General features: G+C 39.4%; 1 protein-coding gene across 11 annotated transcripts in view; it reads left to right on the plus strand.

Annotated features, from left to right (window-relative positions):
- The window catches only part of LPP (LIM domain containing preferred translocation partner in lipoma), a 633,676-nt gene extending 619,166 nt beyond the window's left edge, over window positions 1-14,510 (plus strand). For all 11 annotated transcript variants that reach the window (XM_053918206.1, XM_045199196.2, XM_053918208.1 and 8 more), the window contains one exon: window positions 1,039-14,510. In XM_053918206.1, coding sequence (XP_053774181.1) covers window positions 1,039-1,167 — 129 coding nt within the window. In that variant the 3' untranslated portion in view covers window positions 1,168-14,510. The remainder of the gene's footprint in view (window positions 1-1,038) is intronic.
- Window positions 14,511-19,440: the final 4,930 nt, after the last annotated feature.

A 19,440-nucleotide genomic window follows, 5' to 3' on the forward strand; every position in this document is an offset into this window, starting at 1 on the left:
CATTGCATCTCAGGCGACACCCTTTTTGAACTTAAATTTCATTCTTTGTCAAATGCAGACGTGAGCCCCAATGACAGTTCTGTCATGCTAGATGGCAGAGGCGAGGTATGCAGCAATCGTGGCCTTTTAAAAGAGTGTCTACTGAAATTAGCAAAGGCACACACCCTTAGCGGAAGCACTGCATTTTTTCCTAAAGAAACTTCTGTTTTCTCTGAAAGGGCCAACATTGAATTATTTAAGACTTTCCAAAATGAACTCACAGAGGTGCTAGGAACAATAATAAAATTCTTTACAGTTATGTCCTCTTCACATTTTTTTCAAAGTACGTTTCACATCCCTTTCCTCTTTGATCCTCCCAACAGCTTGGTAAGGCAGGAAATGCAGGAATGATTTTCAGAGTGGCAACTGGCCTTACCTGCAGGGACATGGCAGTGTCAGCAGCAAGGGGGCTACCTCCCAGCCCAGCACTCATCCCTCTGCACTTTCTTATCTCCTTCGGACAGCACAACAAATCATCCTTCCCCACAAACCTTAGGGTTTTATTTTTGCTACAACTGGAGTAAGTATGCAGGGCCCATTGGTGGCCCTTCTGCTTCGCAGGAGTCATTCTATAGCTTTGCCTCTGTCCAGAAACGGCCGAGAGATTTCGTCCCTGCACTGATGAAAAAGGGTAGCAGTGAATTAATAGTTAGGGATCTGTTTTATTTTTCTTTTGTTTTTGCTATTGTTATATGGGTTAGACAATAACACTACCATTTGAGGTCCCCAAGGTTTGGGTTGTTCTTTCCTGGACCTGTATTTCCTACCAAGTGACCTTAAGAGGGTTATTTTACCCTTTTTTGAAATATATGTCTTTAATAACTAATTCAGTTTTATTCAGCACTTAGCGTATTATACACTGGGACCTGGTGGTATATGAAGTAGAAAGGTAAGTGGCCACATTTTGGAGGCCTTGAATGGAAAGCTAAGGAGTTTGATCTTTACATATGTAGTTTCCGTTTTCACTTACATCATATCCGTCTGTCTTTATTTTTCTAGGACTGTGGCGGTCTCCTGTCTGAAGGAGACAACCAAGGCTGCTACCCTTTGGATGGGCACATCCTCTGCAAGACCTGCAACTCCGCCCGCATCAGAGTGCTGACCGCCAAGGCTAGCACTGACCTTTGAGTTCAGTGGCCCTTTCAGCTGGTTAGTGGGTGGCGCTGAGAAGAATGAAACACACACACAAAAGAAGAAGAAGAAAAGCAATAGAAAAATAGAAGAAAGGCCATCAAGCTATGGAATGATCTCTATTCTTCACGTAGTAGTAACCTTTCTGTAGAAACACATAGATTATGAGATTTCTTTTTAAGTTCTTAGCCAACTACACATTTCACATTTAATTATGTAGGACATTAATGGGTCTTTGTTCCCACAGACTTCCACATTTTTGCACGGATTATGCTCCATCCCATTCACTTCTGCATTCCCGTAACTTTTAATCCCCGTTTGTCTCACTTTTCATCTGGTTGAATGGCCTGTTTAGTGTGGTATTTGCTGTCACGCAGATTTTCCTGAGTGAGTCAGCCAACTCACAGGTTCTTTTAGGCTTGATGTGCCTCCATCCTATCACACCCGTGTTGCCTGGGATCGCAAAGGATAGCCATTCTTTGTCTGTGTATTAAAAAGTATGTCTTCCTGTGGCTGTAAACTGGTCATGTCCCTTGGAAAAAATGCACAATTTATATGTTAGGCTATAAAGAATTGAAGCTGTAAATTACACAGTTTAAAACAAGTCCAAATTTGTAACCACCCAAATTCAAAATCTATAGTGACCAGTGGAAAAACACTCATTTTGAAAACAGATGTTAGTGAGAGAGATCCAAACTTCAATCTTTTTTTTTTTTAAGAAATTACAGATGGGGTATGCTGAGAAAACATTCGGGGAGGTATGTTTGAAAAGCCCATTATTATCCCACAATATTACCCTAAGATTTCCCTTTTCCATACTACTAGACATGGTACAAACTTGGTTGTCTGTAGAACATAAAATTGTTCTATATTGCCACAGTTTTAATATCAGAAATATTGCTTTTTTTCTAATATTTAAACATGACTACCAAAACTGACTTTTTGTCTAGTGAAAGATAGCTTTAAAGAGCAGTGAATCCCCCAGCCCCCTAGCCCAGGTCCTTTTCCCCTGATAATTGCAAATCAGGGCACATAAAATAAAATTGTAGAGTTTTGTTTAGTTTAAAAAGACAGAAAAACTTGAAAAAATTGTGAAACCACAGTTTCATTATTCTCTTACTCTTCTGCAACTTAAAATACATATTACGGGAGACATTGTCATGTCATTGATGTGACATTTATGCCACACTTTCAAAGACAATCATGGGAAAAATTCCCTTTTCTGAGTTAAAAATATACAGAGTTTCTGCCTGGAATCTTTATTCAAACTCTGTTGGGCAGTGAAATGAATGTTTGCCAATTGCAGAACCATAATTCATTAGGTCCTAATGTCTTTCTTTTAAGGAAGACACTTACCTTAATAATGGCAGGTTGCCATTTTTTTAAACTAAGTATTTTGGATAGCGATTTCTTAAACCTTTCTTCAAATCTTCCACACATATATGCTTTTAAATTATGAAATATTTTAAATATGCACAAAAGTATACATAATAATATAATGAATTCCTATCTATGTAACACCTAGTTTAAGAAATCAGATATAACAAATATAGTTACATTCCCCTTCCTTGGTTCCACAAATATATTTTTCATCATTATAAAATGATAAGTCAGTTTTTTAGACTAATTTTTTTAATTTTTATTTTTTAACACCCAGAACAGAAATGAAAAAAATATTTGGGCATGTTTTGAATTGCAACCCTTGCCTCAGGAATTCCAATTAAATTTATTTCACTTTAGTAAAAATAATCATAAAAATGATTCTATTTTTTCAATAAGAAATTTTCAAGTCTGTGGTCACTATTGCTCATCTAAGTTAATTTGTGGCTCATTTGCTTTGGTCACCAAACAGTTTCGTTTTAGAACCAGCAAAGTTGTAGCTTTTTAAAGGTTTTATTTGTTTTTTTTTTACCACTGTCCTCCTCTTACCTTAGTACTCTTATCTTTGATCTTAGGTTTCTCATAATGTGAAACACAATGGGATTCACTTCGGGCAGCATGTGGATTGTAGGGTACAAGGGCGATTGGGCCTCTGAATTTCTGTCTTCCAAATTAAAGGCCAAACCAAGCTGATGACCTCAGAAAGCACTGGCTGTGAGACAATTGGGAGGAGGATATAGTCTGAATTGCCTCAGTAACTTTGTTTTGTGTGAAATGCTTGGGAAAAACTATTTTTAGGCCAAAAGCAAAGAGCCCAATTTATTGAGAGGTGAATTTAATCTCTTGAATAGCAGTCATATTATTATAAATTTTGCCGAAAAAGGAAGAATTTATGAAATATTTATACTATGAAATGCAATAACATTCTACTTGTTTGTTACATTTAAGTCCTTATGTAACTGAATGTTTACAAGCCAGAAAAAAAAAGCAAGTTATAAGAAAATACTGTCACAGGCCATCACTGTGGCATTGCCAGGATACTACTTGCTTACAGTCTTTATAGTGCATTTTTATCACAACCTCACAGAGTATCTTTACCAAAGATTTTTAAAGTAAATCTTTTTAAATATAGACTTACTATACTTTTATATAATAATGAATGTGCACACATACATATGCAGAAATATTTAGATTTAGATTTTTTTTTCTTTCACAAGGTATAATAAGGAAAGGATCCTACAATATTTTATTCCAGGATTTCTTAAATATATGATTTATATTGCTTTCTTATCTTTTCTATTAATCTTTTGGTTTAAACAATGCCAAATCACTCTTTGCTGTTTTAGTTACATGAAATGTTGCCTGTAACAGAGATTTAAAGATCATATTGCCTTAATGATTTATAATTCTATTATCTTTTGATATATTGTCTTAATTGATGACATTTAAATTCATAAATCATGGAAAAAATCATAGAGTCTGTTAGAGAAAAATTGTGGTTATCCTGGTTTTAAAAATTGTCCAGAACACAAATACTTGCTAATTCTGTGTGACATGAGAGACACGGAAAAAGGAAAACAACCCACTCTGCCACGGGCTCTGCAGACCTCTTCAATATCAGAGTTCTTCATTGCCTGGATCCCAGCTCATGCTGACTCAATGCGGAGTCTAATGTGCAAACAAAATTGCCTTTAAAATTTAAAAATAAGTCCTGTGTTCCAGCATAAGGCATCAATGCTTTGAGATGCTGGAAATCTCTGCAGCTCAGACACCTGGGTTCTTTTTCTTGTCGTTGACAAATTATTTCTGTAGGAACAACTTCCCTGATCAAAATTCCCTCGTTGTGTATATGCTGATTGATGTCGTGGAATTCCCAACACTGTAATTGTTTTCTCGCTATGAAAGATCCTCTAGTGATGCTTGTGGTGACGTTTAAAGTCTATAAAACTCTGCATTTAGACAAGTATTTTTATCTGGGTTCAGAGGAAGAAAGAGAACACTTCCGTGGGGCTGTCGTAGAGGGTTTCATGGAATACAGAAAGGGCTCTGAAAACACATCTTCTAACAGTTTTCCTAGTTAGTGAAAATCCTATTAATGTGAACCAGCCAGGAATAACAGTGTTATTTCTATTTGATACGGTTTGGGTGTCTCTAGTCAAATCTGTGTCAGCTGCCCCCTGAAGCCTCCATTATCAAGTTTTGAAGGGTGTTGGGGAAATTCCGGCAGCTGCTAGGGAGATCAGGGAAAAACTGATGTAACCTCACAGCCTCTCACCATTCCTCTTGGCTTGGAAAGGCTTTTTCTCCATATACATTTCTAGAAATATTGCTATACTACCTTAGGATTTCACATTTGTAGTTTAAACAAGCGATTGTCCATCTGTTGCCTCGAGCTACAGTACATGTGTGTTATGAAATATGACAGCATGTTCCATACCCTGCTTTAGCCATCTGTAGACAACCAGGAGACTGAAAAAGATATACCTCTGTGAAATGTTCCTCGACTCCCTTTCCTGAGATTGCTCTTTTGGTGCACTTTCGTGGGAAACAATCAGAGAGCAACATACATATGTGCCTTATTTTCAAAGAATCTTTACACTACTAGGAGTTCTCCACTGAAGCATCTACTGCCTAAATACTAATCCCCACAGCTCAAAGATATACTCACCAGAAAAGTCCAGCAAAATCCAGAGAGGTCTGAACTCTTCATCTTAAGCTATTCTGATAGCATTTCTTTTCTCCATTGTGTCTTGGAAGTGCCTTATGGAGTCTTAAATTGAGGAAACATTCTTAATGGCCACAAGGTGATGTATTGGGTGTTGTTAGTGATTATGTTTAGTCTTACTCTGGTTTTAGTCAGATAATGAAGACAGGACTTCACCTTGAACCTATAACAGCCATTCAGCATATCTACTTTTTAAAATTGCCATAGTTTTTTGGTTTGTGTGGTGGTGTTGTTTTTAATTAAATAGTGGACAGAACACGTTTAGAATCCTAGTTCTGAGCCACTACAGGGCAACCCCGAACATTTGAGGTCAAGTTATCTACCTGACAGATAACTAGACTGAATTTTTTCTCAGGAGGCTGTTATTTGGTTAGCATACAATTTCAAACCTTTAAAAGATTATCTGATTAAGGCTGTGCAGCTTGATGAGAATTCTTAATCTCTCTCTCACTTCCTCTTTTTCTCCCTCCTCTTTTCTCCTTCTTTCTTGCTTTCTTTCCTCCCTCCTTTGCATCATACCTATTAATGCTATCCTGCTTCAGCTTTTCTTAAACAAATCAGTGCATTATGGTCCTTATGATATTATGATCATAATAAGGGAAGAAGGCTACCACAAAATACATGTGGCATCCATAAACCCTTTCTTTCAAGGGTATATCTCCCAGATTGTGTTTATTTCTAAAATGAGATGAGATAATAGAGTCTTTGGGTTTTATTTTAATGAGAGTTCATCAGAGATTCAGATCATAGAGTTCTTGATAAATTCATTAATGACTGCCCTCATTTTCTCAGCTAAATGGAAAGTGATCTTTCTGAGACTCGGGTTTTTTTTTAATCTAAAGCATTTTTGACTAACGAAACAATGATAATTTTTAGTGGTAGCATGTTATTTTACTCCACTGAAACTTGATAATTTTTATTATGGCAAGGAGAAACTATTGTCTGTCTGGAATTTTTATACATATCAGCATTTCGCCCATGACAGTGATATTAAATCTTAATATTTTATAAAAGCAACCTAAGAACAACAAGTCTGGGTCTCTCATTGAAGTATTTTGTTAGAACTTGGGTCTGAGATTCTTTTGAACTCTGGCTAATACTGATAAGAATATGCATGTGCCCTCTGTGTCCTTTCGTTGGTTTGTTGGGAAAAAGCTTATAATTCCAGGACTGTGTTTCCATTTTTGCTCTTTATCCTCACTTTCAGCTTCTATACGTCTTCACAAGGTTGACATTGATTTTCCTTTTGGAGAGGAATCACTAGGAGGAAGGTACAACATAGTAACAATATATAATACTTAATTCAATACATAAATGAAATTGCCAAGAATTAATGAAAAGGCCCAGTGAGTATTTCATTTTGATATGTAGGCAAAGTATTGTTTGTTTGTTTGTTTGTTTGTTAACCTGTCTTCAAGAAGAGTGTGATTCAGGAGCAGAAGGAGAAATTTTAGAGGAGAGAGAGTCTACGATTAAAACTATGGCAACACACCGTTCTTGTAGAGTGTAACTGAGAATTTTCATAGGGGTTTAGGGAGCAGCAATCGCGATTGTTTAAGGAGGTAAATATTCCCAAGTTAATGAGATATTTAAAAGGCACTGTGGCTAACCATCGATTTTTCCTCTGTCGGAAAAGAGTAAAATGACAGCTGCTGCCGGCTTCCATGCCTGGCCACAGCTACACCAGAAACTTGGTGACGCCTGACCTCTTATCCCCTCAGAGAGCAGGGCCTCGCTCGCCTCTTTCTGAGAGATGGTGATGCATATTCTGACATATTTTTAGATAAACTGCACTACACCCTGCAGGTTAGAGATTTCTCTGTTCATACAATGTTTTATTCCTTTCCAATGTATTTACCTGGTGAGCACAAGTAGTAGTTTTGATTTGTGGTTCTTCCGTGCAAAGCTCTTTTCTGCGTTGTGCCTAACAGCTACACTGTGGTGGATTTGTACCTCTTTTCTCTTCTGAGTTGCAAACACGGAAAATTAAATGTAAAGTGGCATATGTTCCCTTCAATATTGAAAGGACAGACACTTATTCCTTTCTCTATTTTACTTTCCTGGCTCTTGTTCCAAAAAGGTGTGACTTTATTTTAGTTATCCAACATGTAAGGGGGAAAGTTGTGTGGAAGATGTATTTTTACTAAACTCAGTGACATTTCCCCTTGATGTTAACAAAATATTACTCAAATCTTTGCTCTTTGTTTCTGATTAATGTACAGAAGTCTCCAACAACACTAATAAATCTGGTTCTAGGGCTACACAAAACAAGTCTAATGGCTAAATGTTTGCCTCTTGGTCAGATATCAATAATTCTTTCAATTTTCCCTCATTTTTTGACAGGATGTCAAGGCCAATTAATTGTCTGCTTTTTCTTTGAACTGTTGGACCCCAAAATATTTTCTAATGTTATTTCAATCTACTCGGTGAAACGTAGCAATAGCTTTGGTTCAAGCTAGGTTAAAATATTTTTTTCAGGGTTGAAAGTAAATTGAATTTGAATTACCCAAAGGAAGCTGATATTGAATGTGGCAATTTCCCTCAGGGACTCAAACCCAGGAGAGAGAAGGCTAGATGAGGACAGATGTGTACAAAACTTCGTGTCTCGTACTGGTTTTGATGTTGCCAACATCAAAGTCATTCTGGAAACAAGAAGTGAGTTAGTACGTATGCCATGCATGACACTCCCACTTCTTGGAAATGTTCATGAAGTCGCTTCAATTCTTTTTTCCTGGATTCTTTACAGATTCAACATAAACATTTACTGGCTGATTTGTTTGGAGATTCACTTTCATTCTTCTCTGTTCAAATGTTTATATCCAGAGATGTTGCAATTTAGACCAAGTGAATAGCTTTTCCATATGATCGATTAGGAACTATCCTTAGAGGTCCATATTTTCTCTTTATATTTATCTTTCTAACATCTTTATACCGTACTCATTTCTTTAATTTAATAATCACTGTAAGAGAATCAGGCCCTAAGTTTCTTTGATTCAGGCCAACTGCAATCAGATCAAACAGGTTCCATTGGTGCTCCATAGGAAGGACTGTAGTGTCAGGAAGAGTAATTCTTCCCCCTGGCATCAGTAAAGCTTCATGAAGTAGTAAAATCTGGTACGAAACCTTGAATTGATGTGTTGACTGATTTAGAATTGAGGGAAGACTATTCAGGGCACCAGAAACAACAGGAAAGCAGAGGCTGCATTAGACAAGACCCTCTGCTTTAAGTACCACAGATTCTGGAACTTCCTTACCAGGAGAAAAAGCTTCCAGATAGGCAGGGTCAGTGGGAAGGAAAAAGCATAGAGGAAGCCTAATTCAATTTTTATTTGCTTTTTCATTTCTTCATAATTGAAAAACAGGATGAGTGGCCAAAATGTAATGCAACGCATACAGTATGAAAAGGAAGCCTTATTTATAACATTCACAATGTGCGGTTTGAGTGGCTCATAGCTACATACTTCACTCTTGCAGCAAGCACTCTTCGTCTTTTGAACTCCCACAAGAGAATGAGCAAGGCACCTCTACTTTCCTGTTGCTTCTAGGTCTACAATTAGAAAGGACTCCACGGTCACCTATTCCATTGTGTTGAAGCTCCCTTACAGATTAATGACTGAGCAATAATAAAGACTCTGCTTAAACATCACCTGTACCAATGAGCTCATTACTTCTTAAGGTCTTCCATTTCCGCTGTCACACTTTGTTCTAAGTATCCCCACCCCCGCCCCGGCTCCGACCAGCACAGCACCAGCCTTTGTGGCTGATGTTCTCCTTGGTGCCACACAAAACTCGTCTTTAGTACAAAATTAAATGTTGCTTCATCCTTCCATTTTTACTTAAAATATATCTTTTGCTTTTGGCAGCATGTTGCTTTTAAAATAACATCTTTGGATTTTAGCTAAAAATTATAAAAATCTTCTTTAAAAAGTCTTAAAACTAGTGAAGGCTCTTGTGAAGGTCAGGTTTAGAGTTTATGACATTTTTGTTGTTTCTTTCCTTCTTTATTCAAAAGACAAATGGTTCTGTCAGTTGTTGTATAGCTATATGCCTTTCCCCGGTAACTATCCCAGGAACTGTACATCTAGTTACCTGGCCTGCTGATAGCGATCTTACAATATTGGGAAGTGTCAGTGTGTGATCTCTATTTCTAACAAGGCAAAAATCAAAAGCAAAAGACAGTGGTGTTGTCAAAACTCATTACTTCTGGTTGTGCAAAAGGAAATTGTTCTTGGAGAAAGGAGACATAGTACATTACGGTTTTATGTAGAAAGGTATAAGTTCTTTTCTTACTGCCCTGGGTTACTATTTAGTTTCCATAGTTTCCATTGTACTGTCTGGCCTCTGGGAGGACAAGGCTTGTGGCTTCTTCCAGCCCAGTCTTGAACCAGAGAGCCTATCAGCAGAACGTGTCATCAGTCTCCTGGGCAGGACCTGGGGGTGGCTTTCTGAGGTCTAAAACAATAATTCCTAAGAGAGCTAACAAACTTCTTTCACATGTAAAGCAGCCCTGGGAGGACGGTTATTAATAGCTGTATCCTAGAAGAGAAAGCTGAGGCTCAGAATTGTTAAGTGACTTGATACAAGAGTGATGCAGCTGGTAAGTGGCAGATTTGGGGATGTACTCGGTCTTGCAAGTCCACTGGTCTCTTCAGTGGCCAAGCTTGGCACAAAATACCAGAGCACAATGTAAGCCTCTCACAGACTGAAGTTCCTCCCATTCCATGGCATCCAAGGAAATCACATAGGCCCTTTAGCTGTCAGGGAGCAAACCCACGTGTGCACTGTCGGAGACCACAGAGCTGCATGCACAGTGTGGCAACTTGCGGGAAAGGACCAGGTATCTGTCTGATCAGCACTGTGATGAAGTCAACGAGGAAGGGCCACGGTGAAGAATAAGCAACAGCGGCAGCGAGGCGCGCTGCAGCAAATTTCCCCAGAGACAGCTGGTTTACTTTACATTAACTGAAAAACTCTCTGGGACTGTGAGGTTCAGAATATCAACGGAGATCCCATCATTTAGAATTCAGTGGAGTGCACGGGTGACTGTATCCTTAAGACAAGTGTCTCCTGTGCACTGCAGTGTAAGCCCCGCAGCGGGAGAAACTGCTGTAGGTAAACAATGCATGTTACTCTCTCTCAGTTCACATTGATTGAGGCTCACCAAGTGTGTGCCACTGCATCAGGTGCTTCCCAACCAGCCAAACAACCCATGACCTTGGAACGTCCACGAACAAATACTAGGGGACGGATTACCATTCTGAGATTTGGCCTTTGCCATTGGATAGACTGGGCTCCCTGGGCCGCTGTAACTTTATGATCTGTGCCCTATCACAAGACTTCGGTACTGTGCGTTTCCAGGACACGTACTGGGAAGCCTCTGTGTTATTCTAGAAGCTGCTCTACACAGCACATCAACAGCTGGCCATTCTATCTCTTCACCTGCATCCCTCAGGAAGCTGTGCCTTTTAGTGTGCGCTCTTGGGTTTTTATTTCATCTCATTTTTTTCTTATAATTGTCTGGCTTTTGTTTAAAATCTTTAACTCTGATTGAAAAATATTCTTTATTCATCTGAGTAAAATCTACTGCAGGAAACCTTTAAAATGGTTTTATCTAATATGCTTTCTAGGCATTTTTCCTCCCTAGACTTCATCATCCATCAAGCCAGTCTCAACATCTATCTGTTTATTCCCAGGGATTAGTGAAGGCCAAGCTAAATAACAAACGGCCTCTCACCTCTGTCCAATCTTCACACCTGGGAAATGCAGGAGGGGCCAGCCCAGCCAGGAGAGTAGTAACCTTGGCTGACGTGGCAACAGTCAGAGTCTGGAAAGGGGCCTCATCGTGTGTGAGGTTCGATCAATGTTATGGCTGATGGATTGGAAAACAATTCTTGTAGAGTAGGTGGAGTACCCCCACCCAGCAGTGGATTAATAGAAGATGCATTTTGAGGACTTTGCAGAATTATCCGGGTGAGTACACCCGAGTGGAGACTCACTTGGGTGGAACGTGTGACATCTTAGTAGAGGACATAACAGGACAGTGAGGCAGTAGACACAAAAAAGCAGCCCTTTAAAACAAATAAATAAAAGGAGCCCCATACACTGGTTTATCTTTACATAATGTAAAGAAAATTATGAACAAAACTGTTCTTCCTTTATTCTACACAATATGGTCCCCCATATTTAGGGGAAATATAATTGTGTTGTCCAGGGAACACACACCCTTGTGTGTGTGTGTGTGCATGCCCACATGCCCACACTCATCCACACGCACACACAAACATCTCCAAGAAAGCTGATCCTTCAAAAAAGAAATCTTGTTTTTCAAACACAGGGTTTTTCAGGCCAGAAAATTAATAATTCTTAGACCTGACCCATTTTTTGTGGCTGCCAAAAAGGAAAAGTTATTTAAATTTTGTATGGATCCAATTATCTCTTAAAATATTCCAAAGCAATTTGAGATGGAGTTGGAAACCAAGGTAGTTCTCTCCTGCTTGATTCCCTTTTTATATTTTTATCTGTTGGGAGAAGGGTAAAGAACTATTCTTAGACTGTTGTTGATGTATTGTGTTGCCACTTTCGTTCACACTGAGGCGTAGGATTAATAGTCACTTTCTCGACTCCATTTCCTCAGCAAGAGAGAGCAAATATTGGGCCTGAATGTCTTTCCTCACAAAATTATTTAACTCCACTTCTGAACTAGTTTAGAAAATGCAAAATAAGGAGAGCTAGATTTTCTTGGATACATTTCTTCTTTCTTTTTTTTCTCCCCCTTGGAAGACTTATGTATAAGGGAGAAAAAAGCCAGTTTTTTCTCATTTGGTGCAGTGGATGATCATTTAGTAATAACAATAAACCAGAAGTAGGAGAATAGCCTAGCCAGGTGATGATGAACCTGCCAATGTGTTTCATTCCTTCAAACACAGACTTGAGAGGAAAAGAGATTTTTATCATTGACATACCAACAATAAGAATGACTTCATATTTTAACTTTCAGATAGTAAAAGGTGACTTGATATGTGGGCAGTGGCTGCATTTTACATTAATTCCATATACTCTCTGCTTAGTTTTTATGTGACTATCAAGTACATCAGCATATGAGGTGAAATTACCAAAAAGAGTTACAATACCTTACACCTCCCTCACCAGGCAGCAATTTGAAACTGATGTAGACAGTGCTAGCCATGGAACTTGGCTGAGGTGTATCCTTGATGAAAGAGATTTAGATGCCTGGAAACTAGATCTTGTCACCAACAGTTTGTAATGAAGTAGTTGCAAAATCAGTTTTAAACTACTTTCTTTTACTGCCCACTTATTCCCTTGGGAAAGCTGATGAGCAAATTATCCAAGAATTATTTCCTTATTAAATGAAGTCAATATTCCCTACCTAGAATCTGAATTATGCCCTCCTTTTCCAGGAAACATATCAAAGAGCAAATAGAACCGAAGATGACACAGGCTTGTCTGATTCCTTAGCATGTATGAGATTATTGTGTGATTTAACATGCCTTAAATGAAAATTTAAACTCAGATGCAAAACCTTACAGCTGAGTGTAGCATTGAACGTTTACCGTGCCATCTATGCAACGATTGACTCTGGCTTTTTGTTTTGTTTTGTTTTTTCAATGTCATCTTTATCATTAGTGTAACAGATTTGGGGCTCTCTCTCTGGTGGGAATATGTGCATTATGAGACGCACCCAAAAAAAGGAAGGAAAGAACCTGCTTGGTAGCAAAGCTGTGCCATGAAGCATCCGTGAAATGGAGATGCCGAGCCTCAGGATAGTAATTTTCTTGGAGCCGCACACGCACGCTTTTATTTCACGGCTTTGTTGCAGGCTTTTCTCCTTCTGTGCCGTCACCTTTGAGAAAAACGATTGCACCTTCTCCAAATCTGCCTTTTTAACAGCTTCGGTTGAGTTGGCAAGATGTCCCCAGCTCTGAATATAGCCATTTGCCGACTCTGGCCTCTGCGAGACTGACTCGAATCTGTGATCTTCTGCTCATCGTACACATCAGCAAAGTGAGAAGATGAGCCCTAAATATAGGCTCTATTAACTTTACTTTTAGATTTACTGCCTTCAAAAAGTGCCTATTCTGAGAAACACAAACGTTATTCCCCCATATGTATGTACACACAGAACCCAGAGCCCTATAGTGCAGCCTTCAAAACACACTGTCTACAGGGGTAGGTGCTGAGATAAGGAAACCTTGCCAAGTGGAAGAAAGTCACTCATTTCCAATATCCCCTCTCAAGAAGCACCGTGAAATGGGCTACAAACACTTCCCTGAGCATTCCTTGCTGATACAGCCACTTTATATTTATATCCTACTGGATGGCAGCATATTGCTGAGGTTTCTTGTACTCTGCTTCAAGGGAATATATGCTTTATGCAATTGGAACATTTAGTCAGGAAAAAAACTGTTGAAGAGAATAGAGCTAGGGTCCGTATTAGGATATGTGTCATCTGCATGTTTTATAAACTAAGCATTGGTGGGTTTAGAATGTCAGCACATTTCTTTGCCTTCTATCTCTCAGGCTAACATCAGTGAAAACTAAAGAAAAAGTGTTGGCTGTGAGGCCTGGAGGCTTAGGGTGCCAAATGTCTTTGCCAGATCTTTAGAGCATCTTTACTTTGACTCCTAAAAATACTAGCACGTGTTACTTAATGGCTTTTGTTTTCCTCATTCTGTCACTGACATTGTAACTACAGATATGTCTGAGGGAGCAGCAGCACAGCCTGGAAAGATGGGTTCTTTCCCAGGTGTGGCAATAGGCCAGGGTCCAGGTACAGAGGATAAGGTAGACAGTGCACGGTATTTGGAAAAGGGTTGAAGGGAGGACGAGCTTCCAAAAAAGATCTTTCTCAATGTGTCGTCTGACTCAACCAGCTGGCAAATTGCACTTGCCAAGTCGCTCTCTTTCCTTCTAAGTCAGTTGGCTTCAGGTTCACTCGAATATGTCTCTGCTTCGGGAAAGTGAGACACCTCCAGTTAGTCTTTCTCCACGGAACTCCTGACATCTTAATCATAAAATCATCTCCTACCCTACCTGGGCTCACCCAATCGAAGTAAAGGGGCCCAAGCTCTGGAAGATGCTTTCCATGCCATTGCAGTCACATTCTGCTTCCCATCCAAGGAGCCCACTGTAAAAACTAGGGATGAGGGGAGACATGGCTACTGGCTCACCCCGCTGTAGTGGTCATCCTTTTATGAAACCAGTTGGCTTCTTAGAGTGATTGATGCTTTTTCACTAAAAATGTCTGTCCTTCCTGGTAATGTTCTTTTTCTTGTTTTACCTTACCCAATTTGAACACTAGTCATTTTGCCTGTTCTAGAGAAGAGTTGCCAAATCTCTGCAATGTCAGAGGGGGCATCGGGTATAGAGGTGTTCCACCCGGAAACAAGGGGACTGGAAAGGAGCATGGCTTCACTCCACGTTTCAATCTGATGCTACTGACTGTGAGAGAGGATGTTATGTAAATGGCAAATGGTGTTTACGATTGAACAGATCTAGGAAAAAGGGAGACAGGGAGAAGCTAGGTTTTCTCTATGCTGAGTGTGTCTACTAAGAGCAAGAACTTCACACTAAGTATAGTTATAGCTCCACCACGATCACCCGCTAGTCAGAATAACATTCCCTGACTTAGGGGAAACCACGCCACAAATGTATAGGGGTTATGCCTTGTTTCACACGTGTGACACTGACAGAGACATGGTATTCCTAAAATGTAAGTTTCCATTTGTAATTTTACTCTTAGTAAATTGCATTTCTCTACGACGTCATGGACCACCAGTGACATATCCAAAATAACCCATGTGGTTCCTTATGCAAATAAGAGAATGAAACCTGTTATAAGCAAATGATTTGGGTATCCTTTTATATTTATGTATTATCAAATTATACTAAAATATGTTTCTATGTGCCTCTATCAGTTTTTCTCTCAATTATATTTTTCCAATGCTCTGTAAGAATAATTATGAAAATCATTCTTTTTTCTGTAAAAGAACTACAACTACTTTATTATATTTAGAAATTCAATAAACTTCTTATTACATTTACTTGCCTTTGTATCATTTGCTTTGCATGCCATCCTCTAAGAAACAATCTCTCTCAAAGCAAAAATGAAGCCAGTAAGAGTATGAGGGTACCCACTCACCTCTGCTGTTGGCACAGAAGATAATAAGGTTGGATGCGTTCTGAAATTACTTGATCACTCTGTGTCTTAACCTTGCAAGCAAAGCATCTTTCTCTTTTAAAGCTGGATCTAAGTAAGTGGGTCCCCAGGGATGGGGGTAGGTGGGGCGGGGGGTGGGGGTTGGTTCTTCACTCTCATCACCAACATCTGGCTGACTTTTTTACACTTTCATTCCAACAGTATTGTACATACTTTTCAAACATTGAGAATCGGCTCTGTACTAGGTACCTTAACGGATACAGGTATAAATCAGACATACAGTTCCTGCTTCCTATAGCCCAGGAGAGCTGGTAGATATGGATGCAAATAACTATGGGGAAAGGAAAGGAAGACTCAAACATGGGAGAGTAACTTAGCATGTTCAATGCTATCGCTGTTCATTATATTATTTTTAATAGCCCTGTGATCTGGAATTATTTTACCCTCATAGTATAGATTAAAATGCGGAGAATATAAGAAATAAAGTTAACCCAAGATCACCATTCATTAAACCCTTTTTCAAAGTAATCTGTGCGGTAGAACCCAGCACTTCTGACACCCTGTCCAGTGGTCTATCCCCTCAACCTTAGAACCACAGGGTACATGAAACACCTTCCATGAAATTCAGAAAAAACTACCTCTTCCCTTCTCCACTTAAGCCTTGGATTTTAGCTCTCCAGCATCAATTTTAGCCTACTAATGCTGCGCGGTCTGAGAACTACAGACGTGAGAACTCTGTGCGAAGCCCCCATTTTAAAAGGTGCCAGACACAAGATACATCTATGAATACAAAAATGATGGATAAATCACTGGGACTCAGAGTATGCATAGCTTCTTGCCAGAAAGTTGTACACAAAGAGAGGCATATAACATGTAACCAACCCTGCCTTCCCTGTTCCTGTTTTTCTCAGATTACTCACTTTATGTCCTTTGGCCCTCTGCTCTCTGTAGTCTAACACTGCCATTCTAACTATTCATTCATTTGCTCTTATTCATAGAATGGGTGACCTACAAAAGACTTAGACAACATTTACCTGATTTTGTGGGGGAATAGTAAGTACTGGAAATAGAAAGGGATTTACCCAAGGCCACCAAATCATTAAATAACAAGACTGGGCCTTGCGTCCAGGCATCCTGACCTCAGGCCGCACCACCAGAGTGATGACTGCAGTAACAGAAGGAAGCGGAATAGAGTCCCGTCGATAATTTCCATTTCTAGGAAAAACATTCACAATGAACAGAAACTGAGAGGTCTTAATGTCCATAGACCCTAACTAAAAGAAATTCTAGAAGATATATTTCAGGAAGGATGAAAGTGGACCAAGAAGGAATATCAGTGATGCAGCAAGGGATAGGGACGAAGAAAATGGTAACCACGTAGTTCAGCCTCCAACAGTGTGGGGTTTTCTCAGGAGTGTGAGAGTAGCTGGACGCTAGAAAGTCTGTTAATGCAAGTCACCGCTCACACAGAACAAAACACAAACGGCTTATCTCAAAGATGCAGAAAAAGAATACGGAATAAAAACATAGTGAAAAAGCAACTCCTCAAAAGACTAGGAATAGAAAGAAACTTGCTTAATTGAGTAAAGACTATGCAAAAATCACCGCAAATGGTAAAACATTAGAAGTAATTATTTTAAATCATAAACAAGAGAACAATTCTCAATATTATCACTTCTGTTCTGAAGACTCCCTAACCAGTAGTTATAATAGAAAAAGAATGGATATAAGTAACCAAACTGCCATTAATGATAGATACTATAACTATAGAAAACTTTACGTAGAAACCCAAGACAATAAGCAAATAATAAACATTTAAAAAGTTTAGCAAGTGTATAAGCTATAACATTATTAATACACCAAAAATCCATTTTACTTTTATGCAACAGCCACAAAGGCTTTTACAATAAATTTTTGAATAAACCATATATGATATTAACAAAAATGGAAAATACCTAAGAATATCTTTTTGAAAATGTAAAAGACCTTAGTAAAGAAAATTATAAAACTTTACTGAAAAACACTAAAGTACATCTGCATAAGTAGGAAGATATACCATATTCTAAAGTAGGGAAATAATATCATTAAAATGTAAATTCTCCCTAAGTTGATCCATAAATTTAATAGCATTATAACCTAAATCCCACTCGAAGTTTTTATGGATTTCGACAAGCAGATTTGAAAATTTACTTGGAAAAGCAAATGCTGAAATACCCAAGACATTTTTGAAGAACAAGGAAAGATCATTTTCTTTACTAGGTGAGACTTCTATAAAGCTATAGTAATTAAGACATTATTATTTGTATAAATAAGACAAACAGAAAACAAGATCACTAACTGATGGTAACTTAACATTGGGCATGGACGCTAGTACAGCTCACTGTGGAAGGGTAGATGGTGAAACAATCAGTTTTGCATGTGGATAAAATGACATCCAGTGTCTACCTCATGTAGGCAAAACTTTAAAGCCTATTAAAAAATCTTTATCCCATGAAGTTAAATCAATTCTCTTCCAACTTCACCCCAGATTCTAGTTTAAAGCAAAGTACTTTACCTTTCTACCTTGGCTATTATGCACAGAAATTAAGTGACACACTCTTTACTTCCCCATGATGACGTGAAACTAGCAATGATAGAGAGTTCTGCATGAAATAACCACAGTCAAGACCCCTAAGTTCAGGTCAGACAGCCACCTCCCTCCCAGCTCCCTCATGAGGGGGCTGATCCTGGCAGATAGGGAGAAAGCAGACACAAACACCAGATGGTCCTGTCCACAAAGCCCACCATGCCCTTTGGGTCACCCAGGCCCAAACCTCAATTTCGTTCCAAATTCTTCCCTCTCATTTTCTCAACAAATGGCTCCCCACATTCTGTCTTTTCCTTGTCCTTAATCCATCTCCCCCTCACTCTGTCGACCCTGCCATGGTCCAGGCTTTCATCTCTTCAGAGAAGCTTTCTACAGAAGCCACACTTACCTTCCTGTCTCAGTCTTTCTAAAGTTACCACCTCACCATTACCTCTAAATCTTCACTGCAGCCACCTGTTTCCAAGGCACAAATTGAACCACACTGCTCCCCCGATCCTAACTTTTACTACCTCTCCACCTCCTCCTAGAGGGAATTCAAATTTCTTCGCATGACCTTCAAGTTTCTGGGTTATCTTTCCGGACTTATGTACTCCCACTCTTCCTCCAACATCCTGCCACTAAACCAGCAACACTCCAAACAGACCATGCCTTCTCACTTCTCCTGCCTTTGTTCTCACTTCCTTGTGTTTAGTCTGCCCCTTCTCCTTCCTGTCTGGCACCCACTGAGCCCTACAGAAGATCTCTGGCAGTTAACTCCATCCAAACCCATGCATGAAGGAGAAGAGGGGCTTGACCAACCCTAGCACGGCTGCTGGCAGCCGAAGGTCACATCCTTGGGACCCAGTCCCCCTTTGAGTTTCTGTCTGAAAAAGCTCAAGCTGTCAAAAGAATTTACCATTTCTTCTGACCAAGACTTGATGATGGGCCCCTGACTCCCTTTCTTAGAGCATTTACTAAAGTCTTAGGATTTTAAAGCCTGCCTCTGTCCCTTTGAGCTATGTATGTATGCCTCTCCTGCAGCTCAGGAGAGTCTTTCTTAAGGACCTGAAAGCCATTCCTTTGAAATGCAATCATCTGAAAGGATAGGGCCTCTGCTGCCTGGTCTCTGTGGGAGGACAGAACCCTAACTTCATGATTGACAGACACATCTGGCTTAATCCCATTCGCTGGCCAACTTCTTCCTCGCTCTTTGTTATTTGTCACTTCCCTAACTCTAGTTGAGCCCCTGTCTACTCCCCCTCCTTATTACCCCATTCTCCTTTTAAAATCCCCAGTTGGCCTTGCACAAATGGGAAGAGAGCTCAGCTCTTGCCCTTACTGTCAGTAGTCACAGAATAAAATGTTTAGCCGCTGTAACTAATGTCTGGCTTTGTTTACCTTTGACACTATTCACATGCCAAT

The sequence above is a fragment of the Desmodus rotundus genome, chromosome 2, assembly GCF_022682495.2.
Source record: "Desmodus rotundus isolate HL8 chromosome 2, HLdesRot8A.1, whole genome shotgun sequence".
Taxonomy (NCBI): domain Eukaryota; kingdom Metazoa; phylum Chordata; class Mammalia; order Chiroptera; family Phyllostomidae; genus Desmodus; species Desmodus rotundus.